Source organism: Crocuta crocuta, unplaced genomic scaffold, assembly GCF_008692635.1.
Source record: "Crocuta crocuta isolate KB4526 unplaced genomic scaffold, BGI_CrCroc_1.0 scaffold112, whole genome shotgun sequence".
Lineage (NCBI taxonomy): Eukaryota > Metazoa > Chordata > Mammalia > Carnivora > Hyaenidae > Crocuta > Crocuta crocuta.
The window spans coordinates 389903-409211 of NW_027528818.1; the positions used below are offsets into that span (position 1 = coordinate 389903).

A 19309-nucleotide genomic window follows, 5' to 3' on the forward strand; every position below is an offset into this window, starting at 1 on the left:
ACGTGGTTGCACAGATGCTTTTCTGTCAACACTCAGCTACCACTTTCAGTGCCTGTAGATTTCTTCTCTGCTTTTTCTGCTGGGAGCTTGGTCCAAGGTAAGCAGGCATGACTTTGAAGTGTGTGTGTGTGTGTGTGTGTGTGTGTGTGTTTGTGATGGGGATTCTACCCTCAACCTGTAAGTGCCCCAGCCCCTCCAACCTCTTGAGAGATGATTCAGAGGCATGTTTTGTGTGGTTTCTTTGAGGGTGTCCATTGGAATTGAGCCCCACTTGTCCACAGCAGTGACCTGCCCAGTCTCAAACTTCCTACTGGTGTCTCTCTCTTCCCTGTCTGCCTTTCCTCACCTGTACTTCCTGGAATCACCACCCAATAAACCACCTGCACTCATGTTTCTTCTCTGTTTTTGCATGCGCTTAAACTAAAATAGCAGGAAATAGTCTTTTCACTCTGCAAATAACGTTAGTTTTAAATTATGAAAACCAAAAGTCTATTTCTCTCTCTCTCTCTCACACACACACATACACATATACACAATACATGAAGTTTGCTCAGGGTAATTATATTTATCTTATAAGGATGGATTTTTTTATTATAATGCTATTTGTGCCCTCTTGTAAAAATGAGTATCAATACAGAGATTCATTATGTGGTTTTCATGATACAAATAGTTCATACTTATCTTCAGCTAAATGATTGCTTCTTAGGATTAAGTCAAACTTTAGCCAAGAAAACACATGCTTGGGACATATACAGCTTGGAATTTGTCACTAGGGGTTTGGGGGTCTCTCAAAGCTCTCCCATACATACCTGGAATGGTGTCTCCCGGTAAGTAGGAAGATCTGCTGGTGTGAATGGTGATGTGGTGCGTCCGGGGGTTCTGAGGCTGGGCTTGAATGTGCTTGGGCTGCATGTCCTCACAGGCCACCGAGCCAGCACCATGGGAAAAGGCAGTTGAGTAGGAAGCCAGGCAGAGAGCTGTACAAGCCCAGCCTGTGAGGGCAGCTGGGACCTTCATCCTACCCTTGTCTTGTGTCACAAGAAGTAACAGCTTCAATACGATGCTATTTAAGAAAATAATATGACATCCTTTTGAATGTGACCGATCTGAATCCACACTGCCTTTAACTGACCTAAATCCCATACTGTCTTTAAACCTGAGATAGCTTTAGTGCTGCCTCCCCAGATTGCAAGGGTTCAAGGTCAAGATCAAAAAGATGTACCAGGCTGTAGAAAGTGTTTCATTTCTAAATACTTTTTTTAAACCTCTCTTATAATTTTCTTATGAGACCAGACTGTTTCTTTTTAAAGAGAGGATTTAATTAAGTCAAAGAAATAAGGCCAGAAAATATTTGTATCCTAATGTGAACTCTTTACAAGCTGTCTGATCTCCAAGGGCAGTGTGAGCTATAATACATTATTGCTGAAGTGAGGCATCTAGTACTCCAATATGGTCAGGCCCCACGGCATATGGTGGCTTGGTTTAGTATCTTATCTCTACAATTGCAAATTACACAGTTGAATGCTACAAAATTTCTGCCGACTATCTATTATTTGGAAGTAACTGTTAAATTTGCAACACTTTGATATCTTCTTGTCTTTCCTTCTGTTGACTGGATTTAGTTATTTCACTACTTTTTCACAGAGAAGATGAGCAGAGAAAGCTACATCTGAGCCGACCCATTGTTAAATTTATTGGCAGAAAAAAAATTGACTCAGGAATAGAATAAAATGATTGGATAAAAGAACATTTATAGAGTAAGTTTCATTTTTGTTTCCCAGCTCTAATGCCATCAACGGAAAGAATTAAAAGTTTACTGTGTAAAAAAAAGGAGTTCTCAGATGAGAATAATGTGAGAGATAGCAAGTACGACAGGTGAAAGCTCTCTGAATAAGCATTCGGGAGCGCCTGAGTAGCTCAGTGGGTTAAGCGTCTGGCTCTTGGTTTCAGCTCAGGTCATGATCTCATGGTTCATGAATCTGAGCTCCACTTCAGGCTCTGCGCTGACTGTGTGGGGACTGCTTGGGATTCTCTCTCTCCCCCTTCTCTCTGTCCCAACCCTGCTTGTGTTCTCTCTCTCTCTTTCAAAATAAATAAGCTTTAAAAAAATTAAAGAAAATAATCCATTCAGGATGGTCAGGTATTTTTTAAAGTAGGTTTTTTTGAAATTGTTTATATACACAAGAATTTTCAAAGGGCAGCTAACATGTTGATCGAAAGAGTAATGCAAGGTGACAATAGCCCCCTGTCTAGTAAGCTAGTTTTAAAAGGTAAGAATAAAATACTTAAAATTTAGTGAAAGTAGCCACAAATACGTAACAGCAAATAATCCAGTGTCATCTAGCTCAATCCTGTCTTCACCCCCCCCCCCGCCACCTCTTACGTGGCCCAGAACAAGGAGATGGAAGGGTGACCCAAAACTCTAATCTCTTGGACTTGTCTTAAAGGTCTTTCAGGCAATACCTTTCTCTACTAGGTTTGCCTTCCATGAGGCAAAAAAAAGCCAAAAACCTCTGCACCACAAGGGACCGTTCCTACAGTTTCCCAGACACATTAAGAGATAATGAACAATGAACTCTAAAGGCACATCCTCAGTTGAGGGGACACAGGGCCTTTTCCATTTTATTCCAGAAGGGCCACAAAGAGATGTCCCTTGAGCCTTTGTAGATGGCAGAAGGTGGTCTTCTCTCCCCATATCAGACCAAACACAGATGCCTACAGGGGAAGGCGAGAAGGGCCACATCCCACAGACCACGGTCGCAGCCTCAACACCCACCCTCCCCTCCTTAAACCTTGAGGTTTCTGCTTTCCCACCAGCACCTTATCCGCCTAACCCAGAAAGACACCACTTACTTAGGAACACACTTTCCTTCCGGCTTGATGGAAAGGCTTCTCCCCTCCGCGTTGCAGAGACACATCCTTTAAACAAGTCTTTTCTTCTCTCAAGTCTTTTCTGTCTCTCCTCTAATGGGCAGGATAGCAGCTGTTACCGCTAATCCTCAGCATCCACAGGAACCGTCCCCTCTGAGTCCAGGTCCAGCCCTAATCACATACTCACACACGGTTTCCACACCAACGTTGTTTGAGCCTGTGAGACAAACCAGAGGGAACTGGAACTGGTTTAGCACACGACTGGATTGGCACCCTCCTCAGGAGCCCACCCGTTTCTCTTGGTTTCCCTCTCAAGGGGAGAATGACTCAGTCAAACACAGCTCAGTGTTCTCTGCTTCTTGAGTCACCGTGAGCTGAAGAAGTTATCCCTGGTAAAGCAGGATGGATGCCGTGGCCAGAGACCAACGTCTGGTATAAAAATGTACCACAAGCACACCCCCTCCCCTTTCAATGGCACTGAGGCTGGAGTTCACAAATTTGCAGACATATAAGAATCACCCGAGACTTTTGATAATAGCACAGAGCCTGTAGGTCAGTGGTTCGCAAAGTGGGGCTTCCAGAGCACAACATGAGCATCATCTGGAAAGTGTAAGAATTGCAAACTTCTGGACCCCACTCCAGACTTCCTCCTCCTCGGGTAGGGCTGAACCACATCCTCTCCTGAGAATCTCACAGAGAACATAGGAGGTTTCTCTGTATCAGCAGTGGCCAACAGAAAAATAATGCAAGCATTCATAAGGGGCATATGGACCCCAATGTTTATAGCAGCACTTTCAACAATTGCCAAATCATGGAAAGAGCCTAAATGTCTATCAACTGATGAATGGATAAAGAAGATGTGGTTTATATATACAATGGAATACTACTTGGTAATAAGAAAGAATGAAATCCTGCCATTTGCAACAATGTGGATGGAACTGGAGGGTATAAGCTAAGTAAAATAAGTCACTCAGAGGAAGACAGATATCATATGTTTTCATTCATATGTGGAACTCAAGAAATTTTAACAGAAGACTATGGGGGAGGGGAAGGGGAAAAATAGTTACAAACAGAGAGGGAGGAAGGCAAACTGTAAGAGACTCAAATACAGAGAGCAAACTGAGGGTGGATGGGGGGTTGGGAAGAGGGGAAAATGTGCGATGGGCATTGAGGAGGGCACTTGTTGGGATGGGCACTGGGTGTTGTATGTAAGTGATGAATCATGGGAAACTACCCCCAAGATCAAGAGCACACTGTATACACTGTATGTTAGCCAACTTGACAATAACTTATATTTTAAAAAAAGAAACATAATGCAAGCCATATATGTAATTTACATTCCTTTAATGGTCATTTTTAAAAGCTGTTTGAGAGAGAGAGAGAAAGCACAAGCAGGGAAAGGACAGAGAGAGAGGGAGAGAAAGAATCCCAAGTAGCCTCCTCACTGTCAGTGCAGAGCCAGACGCAGGGCTCAATCCCACGAACCATGAGATCATGACCTGAGCTGAAACCAAGAGTAGTCAGACACTTAACCGACTGAGCCACCCAGGCATCCCTATAATTATCTTTTTTTCTTTAAGTAAAGAAACAAGTGCAATTTATTCTAAGAATACATTAATCTAACTCAATATTTTGAAAACATTATCATTTCACATGCAATCACATAAAAAAGTATCAAGATATTTTGCTTTCTTTTTGCACAGTAAGTATTTGCTATGCAGTATGTATTTTATACCTCCAGCGCATCTCAGTCCGGACTAGCCCCATTTAAAGTATGAAAGAAAAGAAAGAAGGAAAGAAGGAAAGAAGGAAAGAAGGAAAGAAAGAAAGAAAGAAAGAAAGAAAGAAAGAAAGAAAGAAAGAAAGAAAGAAAGGAAGGAAGAAAGGAAGGAAGGAAGAAAGGAAGGAAGGAAGGAAGGAAGGAAGAAAGAAAGAAAGAAAGAAAGAAAGAAAGAAAGAAAGAAAGAAAGAGAGAAAGAGAGAAAGGAAGGAAGGAAGGAAGGAAGAAAAAGGAAGGAAGGAAGACAAAGGAAGGAAGGAAGGAAGGAAGGAAGGAAGGGAGAAAGGGAGAAAGGGAGAAAGGGAGAAAGGGAGAAAGGGAGAAAGGGAGAAAGGGAGAAAGGGAGAAAGGGAGAAAGGGAGAAAGGGAGAAAGGGAGAAAGGGAGAAAGGGAGAAAGGGAGAAAGGGAGAAAGGGAGAAAGGGAGAAAGGGAGAAAGGGAGAAAGGGAGAAAGGGAGAAAGGGAGAGAGAGAGAAAGAGAGAAAGAAAGAAAGAAAGAAAGAAAGAAAGAGAGAAAGAGAGAAAGGAAGGAAGGAAGGAAGGAAGAAAAAGGAAGGAAGGAAGACGAAGGAAGGAAGGAAGGAGAAGGAAGGAAGGAAGGAGAAGGAAGGAAGAAAAAGGAAGGAAGGAAGGAAGGAAGAAAGAAAGAAAGAAAGAAAGAAAGAAAGAAAGAGGAAAGAAAAGAAAGAATTCAGAAACCACAGGTTCTGAGCTGCTACCATATTGACAGCACAGGTTGAAACCACAGAAGTTGGTTGGGCAAAGAGGTCATGACGCAGGGTCAGGCTATGTTGTACCAGGAGCAAGACAGGTAAGAAGAGGCAGTGCAGCTGAGGGGGAAAATAGTAAGAACAAATAATAACACATTTACAGTGATTGTGTAGTACAGGCATTGGTCTACTAAACTGGTTAGTTACTTAATTATCTCATTAATACAACGACACTATGAGGTCCACCTTATTATCATCCCATTTTAGAGAGGAGGCAAATGAGTGACAGCATTGACAAAACTTGCCGAAGATCACACAGCTTTCAGGCTGTGATAGATCGGGTTCCTCACCACAGCTTTGCCACCCACTACCTCTGTAACCTCATCTACAAAACAGAGCTAACTGTAATTCTTGTACCTGTATCCCAAAGTCCTTCTGAAGTTTCACAGAGGAACAAATAATAAGCAGTTAGCCCTTAGCATGGGAAGGACACATTTTGATCCTGAGGGAGCCAAAGGGGAATCAAGGACCAAAGCAGGCACAATAGAGAGAGCATCCCAGGCTCCTCTGGAGCCCAATCCCCGTTCCAATGTGAGGAACACCAAGCTGTGTGCACCAGAAAAGTGAGAAAACATGGTGTTTTTGCTTGAATCTGCTCAAGTCATTTCCCACTGGCAATTTAGCTGGACCTGATACATTAACGTGACTAAGTCCTTACATTAACATCCATGGCCCTGACTAGAATGATTATATTAGGAACTACAGGAAAAGTCTCCTGGTGGGTTTTCTGGTTATAAATTAGAAGCGTGTCCTTCTGCAAATCACTTAACTTCTCTGGGTCACCTCAGGTGTAAAATAAAAGGTTTGAATCAAATAATCCTACGTTTCTTCCAGCTTGAGAATTATGCATATTTTAAAGTTTTATTTTACCCAAATGGTAGAAGAATGAGCTACCCCGAGAACACCTTGAGGTGACGCGATACGGCACATAATTACCAACTGGCGTATAAACACTACCAGCACTGACACCATCCTGTGTCACTCCTGGTTTAAGAGTCAGCCTTAAAAAAGTTTTTGCAAATGCCCATTGAATCTTCAGAAAGGAGGGGCCTGCAGGGCAACAGGGCTCACAAGGCCTCTCCCGCCCCTGGGACCTTAACCCCGGCCAACAGGTAGATGTTCTGTCAGGCTCAGTCTCTAGAAATGGAGCGTGTGCCTCTGGTCACTCACAACTTCACGCCTTGGTCATGGATTTCCACTGAAATGCACTAGTGTTTTTACGTGGCCATTGGCTATTCTAGCATCATTATTGTAGTGAGCATTTTAATATTTACCTAGATAATTTTTTGAATCCTGCAGATTTCTGGAGAGCTGGGACAATGTGTGTAAGAAAAGAGAAAAATTCTCGTTTTCTTCAAACTCAACTTCAATATACTTTAAAACTGGGGAATCCATGGGCATTTCTGTACATTTACCAGGCTTGGTGACTTTTGCTTCATTCCCCAGACTATGCCTCACTTTGTTCCATTAAAAAAAAAAATGAAAGGATGGTTTAGTGCTCTTTTTCTACCCAATTATCCTCTTCTCCATTCTCCCTATTAAAGAACAATACAGACAAAGGGGCCATTAAAGCTAATCGCTATTTGAATGCTTATTATTTGTAGAGCAATACCTAAGACCATCTGTGATGCAACAAAGATTCAACAGGATCTCTTCGCACTTACAGAAGCTGATGTTTTACTTGGGGTAAGGCGGTAAGATGGAGACAGCCAGCTGCGTGACCTTAGACAGGTTAATTCATGTTGGTGAGCTTCATTTCTCCCATCTGTACAATGCGGGCACTGTTAGATTCCTCACAAGAGTGTTGTGGAGACCAGATGTACCAGCACAGGGATGCACAGAAGTAAATGTAAGCTGTTGTCAGAAAGTAGATAAAGCCAGGCTACCAGAACTTAGAGCAGAGAGGGATATTTCAATGAGAAACAAGAGGAGATGGTTGCTTTTAGAGGTGAGGTGTGGTTTGGATAAACAGGGATAATAGAATATTCCAAGAAAAAAGGTTAACTTGAAGAAATGTATGAAAGTGGAAGGGACAGATGGGATGGTGCTTGTGGTCATTATTCAGAAATAAAATAAGGGGCACCTGATATGGGGTGATAGAGACAGGGGTGTTGATGAGAGTAGACGGAAGCAAAAGGAAGAACCAGAAAGATGTGGAGATTGTTTGGAGGCCAAAGAGGCTTAAAAAAGAAAAAAAGAAAAGAAAAGAAATCGGTATTTAGAAAGCCCGAGCAAATAATATAACTGACATCCATCCAACGAAAGGGGGAAGTTTATGGTGTTCAGTTTTAGATATGCTGATGATGCCCCCAGCCCTCATTTACTCCTTCAGCCAGCCTTTGAGTAAATAAATGCCTATCAAGGGCAGGCCATGTACACAGGGCTGGGGATATGAAGATGAGTAACACAGAGTGTCAGAGGGGCTGACAGTGGAGACTGCCGCGTCAGCAGACGATCACAGAACAATGGGGTAAATGCTTCGGGGAGAGATGATCACGTATTTATTACGACAGTATAGAAAAAAAAGAGTATCGGGGGTTCCAAATTTCCTTTTCCCTTTCAAAAAACCCAAACATTCACATCTTGTGACTGGATGCCAGAAACTAGTCTCAAAGCTCAGAACTGAAATAATTCCTGGGATTGCTACATATATAACAGTCTTGTAGCATCTTTTTAGAATCCGACTCCATGTGCACTCTTTTTTTTTTTCTCACAAATAAAAGAATGATTTTACTAAGCAGTGATGAAAGTTTTGCAGAAAAATAAAGCCAGGAAAGAAACCATTTGGCGGCCGGGGAAAGACTCACTGGAAGAACAATGTTTGAGCCAGGGTCTAAGGATGTGCTGTAGTTAGACCTTGGCCATCAGAGGAAGAGGGTTTGAGACAGAGGGAAAGCCACATCAAGACCCGAAAGTGTGTTCACTAGCCAGCCGGAAGCCAGCGGGACTAAAGTAAAGAAAACAAGGGGTGGAAAGTACTGGAAGTAGAAGTCAGAACTCTTTATCCTCAGGGGACTTGGACTTTGCGTGCTTTTTGCTATCAACCTAGCTCTAAACTCCTGGAGGGTTAGAATCATCTTAAAATTGCTTAGCTCCCATGCAGAACACTATATCATGCTCATTGTCAGCCATCAGTTAAATAGTTTAGCATGTCCTTTATTTTAATTATTCTTCTTCTTCCAATTTTTCCAGGGCAGGAGGAATAATAACTGCCATTTATTGAGCTCTTACTATGCGCCAGGCACACATCTAACACTTTACTTATACAAACTCATCTGAGCCTCCCAACGACCCCATAGAAGATGCACTAATATTCTCCTCATTTCACAGGTGAGGAAACTGAGAGGTAGAGAGATTTAAACAACTTGCCCAAAGTGACATTGCTAATAGGAGGAGGAGCTGAGTTGTACACCATAGCAGATGACCTCTGGAGTCTGGGCTCCTTTTGTCCAAGCATTTATTATATTACCAACAGAAGCTACTTTTTTTTTTTAATATTTTTATTTATTTCTAGGAGAGAGAGAGACAGCTGAGCAGGGGAGGGTCAGAGAGAGAGGGAGACACAGACTCTGAAACAGGCTCCAGGCTCCGAGCTGGCAGTCAGCACAGAGCCTGACGCGGGGCTCGAACCCACGAACCGCGAGATCATGACCTAAGCGAAAGTCGGACGCTTAACCGACTAAGCCACCCAGGCGCCCCAGAAGCTACTTTTTTTGAAAGAGAGAGAGAGAGCACACGTGTGTGCATGCGGTGGGGGGTGGGGTAGGGGAGAGGGAGAGAGAGAATCCTAAGCAGGTTTCACACTCAGTGCAAAGACTGACACAGGACTCGATCTCACCACCCTGGGATCATGACCTGAGCTAAAACCAAGAGTCAGTTGCTCAACCGACTAAGCCACCCAGGCGCTCCTGGAGCCTGTGCTCCTAACCCCTGTGCTATCACATCTGCCATCAGATGTCCATGACAACTCAGCATATAGAGAGTGGCCTGTGCCGGCTCTGGAGAGCAAATGAAGGATGGGAGGAAACACTACTAGTCCTACTTCTAGGACCAGGGTTTGGAAGGCCACTCTGAGTGAGTAAGAAGTCTAGTTAGAACTTCTCCTGACTGAAGACCTCACCTTTTAACACTGCAAGCTACCATGAACAGACAAACCATTCTTCCAAGGCATGCAAGGAAAACCACTGTGGTGGAACTGGACGTCAGGGCCCCTCCTACTGAACTCTGCCAGATGTCTTTACTCCTTTCCAGCGACGAAAGATTTTCTCAAATTGGGGTGTGTTTAAAAATTCTAAGGAAGACGGGGAGGGAGGGGGCGCCTTGTTCATGAGATTGAGCCCCACATCAGGCTCTGTATTTACAGCGTGGAGCCTGCTTGGGATTGTCTCTCCCTCTCTCTCTCAAAATAAATAAATAAACTTAATAAAATAAAATAAAATAAAATAAAGTAAAATAACAAAGCGTTATACCTGAGTATCTAAACACCACCCCTCATTTTCTCACCCCCTACAATGCCCCTTCATCTCCCACCATAGAAGCAGTCACAGTAGAGTTTGTTCTCCTTCATAGAAGCAATCCAAACCTCTCATCATTTCTGCATCAAAAAGAAGCAAATTATTTGCTTAGCTCCCTCCTCCCACCTCGGCAATGGAGAATACCAAATCTTCGAATGTGAAAGACTTCACTAAGTTTTTTTTTTTTTTAACCTACTTTTTAGATATTTTTCAAGCAGCTGCAAAGACCAAGCTCCAAGCATGGATTCTCTGGTTCGCTTTTATAGATCATTTCTNAGCGAAAGTCGGACGCTTAACCGACTAAGCCACCCAGGCGCCCCAGAAGCTACTTTTTTTTGAAAGAGAGAGAGAGAGCACACGTGTGTGCATGCGGTGGGGGGTGGGGTAGGGGAGAGGGAGAGAGAGAATCCTAAGCAGGTTTCACACTCAGTGCAAAGACTGACACAGGACTCGATCTCACCACCCTGGGATCATGACCTGAGCTAAAACCAAGAGTCAGTTGCTCAACCGACTAAGCCACCCAGGCGCTCCTGGAGCCTGTGCTCCTAACCCCTGTGCTATCACATCTGCCATCAGATGTCCATGACAACTCAGCATATAGAGAGTGGCCTGTGCCGGCTCTGGAGAGCAAATGAAGGATGGGAGGAAACACTACTAGTCCTACTTCTAGGACCAGGGTTTGGAAGGCCACTCTGAGTGAGTAAGAAGTCTAGTTAGAACTTCTCCTGACTGAAGACCTCACCTTTTAACACTGCAAGCTACCATGAACAGACAAACCATTCTTCCAAGGCATGCAAGGAAAACCACTGTGGTGGAACTGGACGTCAGGGCCCCTCCTACTGAACTCTGCCAGATGTCTTTACTCCTTTCCAGCAATGAAAGATTTTCTCAAATTGGGGTGTGTTTAAAAATTCTAAGGAAGACGGGGAGGGAGGGGGCGCCTTGTTCATGAGATTGAGCCCCACATCAGGCTCTGTATTTACAGCGTGGAGCCTGCTTGGGATTGTCTCTCCCTCTCTCTCTCAAAATAAATAAATAAACTTAATAAAATAAAATAAAATAAAATAAAGTAAAATAACAAAGCGTTATACCTGAGTATCTAAACACCACCCCTCATTTTCTCACCCCCTACAATGCCCCTTCATCTCCCACCATAGAAGCAGTCACAGTAGAGTTTGTTCTCCTTCATAGAAGCAATCCAAACCTCTCATCATTTCTGCATCAAAAAGAAGCAAATTATTTGCTTAGCTCCCTCCTCCCACCTCGGCAATGGAGAATACCAAATCTTCGAATGTGAAAGACTTCACTAAGTTTTTTTTTTTTTAACCTACTTTTTAGATATTTTTCAAGGCAGCTGCAAAGACCAAGCTCCAAGCATGATTCTCTGGTTCGCTTTTATAGATCATTTCTGCAGGACAAATTCCTTCTTTTGCTTTATGACCCTGGACTCCAGAGCTGGGTCTGTGTTCCTCCCACACCACCTGTAGTTCTGTCACAATCTGTTACCACAGCTCTTTGTTCTACTAAACAGACACCTAAAACTGACAGGCCTCATTCACTGGCCTCCTGATAAACAGCCAGAGAAGTCGGCCTCTCGGCCCCTCACTACTACACCAGAACCTACTGCTAGGAATCTGACTACCCAACGTCAGTATTGAACTATTGAGGTCCTCTGCGCACGCCTCTAACACGTGAGGGTGGCCCCCATCTTGGTGAGTTTGAGGCATTTCAGAGAAATGTACTCCTCTGCCTCCCACTGTACGGCCGTCTAGAGGGGCTGAGAGAGAGAGCAGACTTCCTGATCCCAGGCCAGTGCTTCATTCTTCCCTCACATAAAAATGCTGCCGTAAAGTGAGCAAAATCCACGTGGCAACAGCACCCTGAAACATTTAAGGAAAGATCTACCGTAGGCTGAGCCACTAACACTACTTTCACCCTCTCATGTCACTCAACCTTAGGCCGGTCTATTTGCTTATCCCACGATTTGGAGAAACAGATTTTGGTTAGCATGGATGTCATTCCTGCCACAGAAGTCCCTGTATTTCCTTCCCAAAGCCAGATTCACATTTATATTACTGAAGGATCTATAGTTAAGTAGAAAATATTAAGTATTTGAACAGAGTTTAAATGTAAACAAAATTTAAATATGGCAGCCTCTTAGTATGTTTTGCTTCTGTGTCGTGTGTATAGATAGAACACAATCTCAGATATATAAGAAATAGAACAGTTCCAAGTAGGATTTATTCTATGTAGCCAAATTCTTTAAAATTACATATATTACTATATAATATAAACACATCATTTAGAAAAAAGCTTCTACCACAAGTGTTATTTTATTTCTCTGGAGTTCTGAATGTTTTAGACCCATTAAAAATGAATGATTGGTTCAGTCTCTGAGCTTCCTAGCAGCTAAGTAAAAAAGGTAAATATAATCAATTGCCTGCTTCTTCCTATCTTTATAGACCATAGGGAGAAAAGAATGTACTAAAATAACACAAGGACAAGAAGAAGAATTGTAAACAGTCCGAGCGACTTCCCCTAAAGGTCACTCATTGTCTACTCCATCATGTCACCCGGACAGGGGTTTCCTGTGTCTTCTTCTCTCCAGGGCTATGGGAGGAAGGTGTAGCAGGCATGAGAATATGGCCTGTGGGTGACCAGCCACTGGGAGGAGCAGCCAGATGACTGCATGACAAAATAATGATGAAAAACGATCTTGACAGTCTAGAGCAATGAGCTGAATCTAACAAGATGAAATTAAACAAGGACAAATGTTAAGTGCTTTCCTTAGGTCAGAAAAAAACCAATGGCATAAGCCCAAGATGGAGAAGATACGCCTCACCCACAGGCATTAAAAAAACCAAAAAACTAAAAACAGAAACAACAAAAAACCACGTTAGAGCTTTAAGCTGAAAAGTCACTAAAAAACAAAACAGCTAGGGCAAAAATTTTCGTGCAATTTTGCCTCTCAAACAAGGGGCATAATTGTTCCATTATATTCTGAGATTTTAGTCTACGTTGGGAATTAGATTCTGGGCACCATGTTTTATTTTTGTGAAAGACAAGTATATCCCAACATTAAAAACAAGTTTTGAAACAGCCAAGTAATCATCAATAATATCCCGTGCCTAAAACACTGCTTGCATGTCGTACCTCCTGTTGCATGCTCACTTTAAAATGAGTATGCAGGAGAAAAATAAATAAAACAGAAGAAACATATACAACATGGAGTGCATTTGGAAAAGTGACCAGAGCAGTTTGTAGACTCTGAACCACACATTTCTGAAGAGCAGCTGGACAGGGAGATTCAATTCAAGGGGAGAAGGTTTCATAATAACTGTATTTAAATAGTTGAAAGGTTGACAAGAATGTCCAAGGTGAATTTAAGAGCTATTAAGGAAGAATAGTATTTGTAAAATCTTCAGAGTTTTTAAAGTGCCTTCTTAAGAAAGAAAGAAAGTGAGGCACCTGGGTGGCTCAATCAGTTAAACGTCCAGCTTCGGCTCAGGTCATGATCTCATGGTTCGTGGGTTCGAGCCCCACGTCGGGCTCTGTGCTGACAGCTAGCTCAGAGCCTGGAGCCTGTTTCAGATTCTGTTTCTCCCTCACTCTCTGACCCTCCCCTGCTCGTGCTGTCTCTCTCTCTCTCTCAGCAATAAATAAAACATTAAAAAGAAATTTGAAAGAAAGAAAGGAAGGAAGAAAGAAAGATTTTATCATCACATTGGTTTTGGAAGGTGTTACTGTTTTCTTATTAGTAATATTTTCATTTATATAGATTAGGATATTTTGGCTTAAAAATATGAAATCAGGGGCACCTGGGTGGCTCAGTCGGTTAAGCGTCCAACTTTGGCTCAGGTCATGATCTCATGGCCTGTGAGTTTGAGTCTGGTGTCGGGCTCTGTGCTGAGAGCTCAGAGCCTGGAGCCTGCTTGCTTCAGATTCTGTGTCTCCCTCTCTGACCCTCTCCTGCTTGCACTCTCTCTGTCTCTCTCTCTCTCAAAAATAAACATTAAAAAATATTATTTAACGTGAAATGATGTGAGCAAGATCGTATGGCCAGTATGTAGCAGGCTGAGATAAAGCCACTGTGCTCAAGCTACAATGAGACACATTTAAATTTAATATTACATGAGAAAAAAAAATCTTCCTGTGAGTCATATCTGTACAAAGTACAAATCTCTGTATTTCCCCATAGATAGTGTATATTAATGAAGAAAGAAATGTATTTTAAGAATTGGCCACAGCAGTGGCTTTCAAATTTTTTGACCACAGTAGGAAATAAATTTTATATCACCATCAAGGGCATACACAACCAAGAATAAAATGGAAACAAAAGCTCACACAATAATACTAATAATTCCTATAAGTGGTTCACTTTGATTTTTTTTTTGTTTTACTTTTTTAAACTACTGATCTTTATCCACTAAATTGATTGTATCTCCCATCATGTGGAACTAAAAACACTGAAGTAGATTTAGTGGGAATGCTTAGGTGAGCTAGAAAACCAAGAATTCCTTCCAACGATGGGATTCAGTATTTCTGGGTCTCCCCAAACTGTGTTATATACTTTAAAAAAAAAAAAAAGCCACAAAAACCCAAACCCTAAATTGAAGTGCTTTTTGCTTCCAGTTTATTGCTTTTACTCTTCATCCAGTTCCTTGGGCTTTCTCACTCTTCATTCAGTTTCTAGTATTATCTTTCCCTACCTGCACTACACCCCCTGAAAACTCTTTCTTTTCCCTTTACCTGAGTAATTGCTGAAAATATTAAGCTGTATAGAAGCAAGAACAGATTGTAACATTATAAGCACAGTTGTACCACACGGCTGTGTTTATGTACACTTAAATCCTTCCATTTCCAGGAATCAGTTGTGCATTCTCTGATCATACTAACGACTATCTGTTTTCTTTCTTTTTTTTTAATGTTTATTTATTTTTGAGAGAGAGCACAAGTGGGGAAGGGGCAGAAAGAGAGGGAGTCATATAATCTGAAGCAGGCTCCAGGCTCTGAGCTGCTGGCACAGAGCCTGACGCGGGGCTCCAGCCCACAGACTGTGAGATCATGATCTGAGCTGATTTTGGACGCTTAGCCAGCTGAGCCACCCAGGTGCCCTTACTCTATTTTATTTCTGTCCACAAGGATGAGAAGTGGTGCTCCACGTGATAAGATTAAGAGAGACCGAGTATGTGAGTTCGAGCCCCGTGGCGGGCTCTGTGCTGACAGCTCGGAGCCTGGAGACTGCTTTGGATGCTGTGTCACCCTCTCTTTCTGCCCCTCCCCCACTTGTGCTCTGTCTCTCAAAATAAATGTAAAAAAAAAAAATTTTTTTTTAAAGGCCATTACTAGGATACAGGATGGTTGGTCCTGAGCATTAAATGAGGTGATATATGCTGAGCGCTTTAAACGACATGTGGCAAACGGAGACTGCTCAGTGGTTGTTAGCCAGGATGACATGATGGTGACGGTGAGGACATTACAATTACATTCCTGTAGGTCAGTAGTTTAGAAACTCTGATGATAAACTATTGTGTGGTCTTGATATGACTTGTTCAAGTGACTCTTCCTTGCCTTCTAAAACAAAACAAAACAAAACAAAACAAAAGCCCCACCTTTTCTTTCTAAGCCTTGTTCTCCTTTTTTGAGTAGTGCAAGTTTTTAACAACTTTACCAGTCTGTTGTCTCCCTATCCTTTAGGTCTCCTTTTGTTAAGGCAGAGCTCTTGCTCATCTCTCATCTCTTGAATCGCGCAAGCTCCTAGCAGCGGGTCGCCAGCAAGCTGTTCTGTGCAGCGGCCTCTGCATCGGTGCCGCTGGAGACTGGAGCTGACTTAAGAGGCCGCACAGCCTTCAGTGTCTGCATGGACTGTTTCTCTCCCAGCAGGGTTTTCAGTTTGGCGATCCCTCCTTTTGAAGAGTGAGGAAAGGTGGGGCGCCTGGGTGGCTCAGTGGTTAAGTGTCCGACTTCAGCTCAGGCCATGATCTCACGGTTTCTGAGTTTGAGCCCCGTGTCAGGCTCTCTGCGCTGCCGGCCTCAGATCCTCCTTCTCCCTCTCTCTCTGCCCCTCCCTGGTTTGTGCTCTCTCTCTCTCTCAAAATAAATAAACATTAGAGGGAGGGAGGCAAACCATGAGAGACTCTTGAATGCTGAGAACAAACTGAGGGCTGACGGGTATGAAGGGGGGAGATGGGCACAGAGGAGGGCACTTGTGGGGATGAGCACTGGGAGTTATATGGAAACCAACTTGACAATAAACTATTTAAGAATAAATAAATAAACATTAAAAAAAGAATAAAGAAAGAAAGTAAAAAAAGAATAAAGAAAGGAAGACCATAGCAGCCGCCTGTTAATACCTAATGCTGAGCAGTCCTCATTAACAAGCAGGCCTGTCCTTCTTTTGTCGTTCGCTTTATTCTAGAAAACCTCCTTTCATTGGGGGTCCTGGCTTCCTGACACACTCAGGTGATGGTTTAAAGTCTCTGGAGCCAACCTGAGGGGCTTAAATCCCACCCCTGCCCCTTACTAGCTGAGGATATTGAGCAAGTTCCTTTTTGAGCTTAGATTTCCCCATTTGCAGAAGGAATAAAGTCTTTTTCGTGAGGTTGTTGGGAAAAATTAAGAGTTATAAAGAGCTTAGAACAGCGGCCAGCAGAAAGCCAGCCTTCAATACCTGTGGGCTATTCCATATTTCTACACAGAACCCTCTGAAGGTGTTGGCCTTTACTTTCTCTTTACAGTCTGTGTATAGGAGACTTTTAAAAGTTTCCTGGGGTGCCAGGGTGGCTCAGTCAGGTAAGCATCTGACTCTTGATCTCGGCTCAGGTCATGATCTCATGGTTTGTGAGATCTAGCCCCGCCCATGCTGAGCTCTGTGCTGAGAGCATGAAGCCTGCTTAGGATTCTCTCACCTCTCTCTGCCCTTCCCCCATCCTGCATGTGTGCACGTGCGCTCTCTCTCTCAAATTAAGTATACTTAAAATAAATAAATAAATAAATAAATAAAGGTTCCTAGTCTTCTGGATTCTCTTCCCACAGGTGACATTTTCTCTGAACTTTTTGACATCTACTTTCAGAAAGGCCAGGAGACATGTCTGACCTCATGCAACATTTATTTTATTCCTTGGTACACATACCAGGGTGACAAAGTAATTTCTTGCTCAGTTTACCATCACTTCCCTGTTGGGTGGCATTTCCTCCTTACAGGTCCAGTATCAGCCCTCCCTGGTATGTCCTCTAATTTCCAAGCAATGGAACCATCAGCCGGGCAAGCCAAGAACATGTCAGATGGTCTCCTTGTAGCAGGATGGACCTCCAGCATATGTTAGAACATTAAGGTCCCCATTGCCCTGTAACTTGCCTCCTTGCCAGTGTTTTCAAACTTTCAAGTAATAATAATAATGGGCCTGATACTGAGGATGAGAGTATTTCCATCTGGAAGCAAAAATGCTTGCCAAAGACAGAGGTAAATTATTTAAGGGCATCAAGACTGAGTTTCTGTGGAGTCGTCAGCAGGAGGACAGCAAACTGAACACCAATGTGGCAGACACCTTCAGGCATTGGAGATAAAATGCCAAAATACAGCCTTACTTACCCTCAGGGAGCCTCCAGTCTACAATGGCTCCAAAGTTAACTTGTCTCCTCTTTCCAATCTAAACTGGAGTAATGCGTCTCTTACTCGACAAGGCAGATGGGAATGTCTTCCTTCCTGTTTCGTTAAATTCCCAAAGCAGCTGGCTCAGCGATGCTCATTCTCCAGCTCCCTGATAGGTCACTGACTTCGCAGGAGTCCTGCTCCCGCGGAAGTCAAATGGTGACTTTAACACACCCCTTTCGCCTCCACGTAGGAGTTTTGAGGAATGGTCGGCTTGTTAGAATAATAAACTGACATGAACTCAGAATCAGGGCAACTTTGAGGGAAATGATGCCTGTATAATTTGGAGGGGTGGAGTCAGGGACTGCAACTGTGGAGTCTGACAGCTGGTTTCTCTCCCATAAAACAGAGGAAGAAAGACGGAAGGAAAAAGAAAATGTGTTGGCCTTGGAGAAGTTCCATTCATTAAAGGAGAACGAATGACATAAAAAACGAGCGTATTAGAAGTTTGCAAGGGTTTTTAATAAAAAGAAGGATCTTTAAATTGTCTGATAGCTTGAGTCTCTAACCTGGCTTTCCTTTTGGTTAAAACACTTTCATTTCCCTGAATGGGCAAAATGCAATCCATGTGGGACACATTTCTTTTTTAAAAAAGAAAAAAAATTTAATGTTTTTATTTATTTTTGAGAGAGAGCGAGCGAGAGCAGGGGAGGGGCAGAGAGAAAGACACGGAATCTGAAGCAGGCTCCGGGCTCTGAGCTGTGAGCACAGAGCCTGACATGGGGCTCTACCTGACAAACCATGAGGTCATGACCTGAGTCAGAGCAGAGCGCTTAAATGACTGAGCCACCCAAGTGGCCCCTTGTGGGAAATGTTTCTAACTGGGAGGTGGGAGGAAGGTGCCTATTCTCCACCCTCTATTTTAATATTTCATAATATAGATATTTCTCTTTTCTTCTGAAACAATATGACATTTTGATCAAAGCCTACTACATCCCTTGACATCCTGGACTTTGTCCTCACAGTTTTCAAAGTGACCAGTTTCAATGAAAAAGACTTTTAAAAATGATTTTAAAAAGTTTCTATAATAACTGAGAAATGATAGAAACAGCAAAAGTGATGCCCTAAGTAAGTATATGAAGCAAAACATATTTACCGTGAAATATGATGGGACCTAGCTGGATTTTAAGTAAGCCTCACATGTGCTCGGGATTAGGGTACAGAGGGGTGTCATGGGTGGTGGGGGTAGCATGTGTGGGCTGACACTTAAGGACAGTGAGGAGTTACAGGGAGGATGGTTGAGTGGCCTGGCAGGCCTCGCGCTTGACATAGCACCAAATTATTTGTATTTATTAGCCATCGGAGCAAATGAGCCTGGGACGAAGGACAAGGGGTCCAGCCAGACCTGGGCCAGGAAGGTAGAGGTGACTGAGAGTCACACACAGCCTGCCTCCAACTCTTGTGTACGTACTGCGTCTGATGATGCGGCTTCTAACATGAAGACACAGCGAAGGGCCACTGGCAAACAGCCTGTCATGTAGTCATTAGGAATAGGGACGCTCTGGAGAGAAAAACAAATTCTAGGAGACAGTCATCTCAAGAAAAGCAAGACTGCAAACTGTCTGCAGACACCAGCCAAGGGGCGGGTCCTACCTGGGCCAGTGTGCAAAGGGCTGCTGGCTACCTGTGATCTTGCCCGTCATACCTGAGTAAGTGACAACAAATCACCGTCAGCAGCCCATCTCTGAATGCAGGGGACGGCAGTCCACGAGCACACCTCGGG

The 19309-nt window shown here is 43.2% G+C and overlaps 1 protein-coding gene across 1 annotated transcript in view; it reads right to left on the minus strand.

Annotated features, from left to right (window-relative positions):
* REELD1 (reeler domain containing 1) overlaps nt 1-19309 on the minus strand; it is a 31061-nt gene extending 11752 nt beyond the window's left edge. The window contains exons 1-4 of the mRNA XM_077755884.1: nt 19232-19309; nt 18998-19087; nt 2854-3088; nt 810-1063 (exon numbers count right to left, since the gene is read on the minus strand). Coding sequence (XP_077612010.1) covers nt 810-1063; nt 2854-2918 — 319 coding nt within the window. The 5' untranslated portion in view covers nt 2919-3088; nt 18998-19087; nt 19232-19309. The remainder of the gene's footprint in view (nt 1-809; nt 1064-2853; nt 3089-18997; nt 19088-19231) is intronic.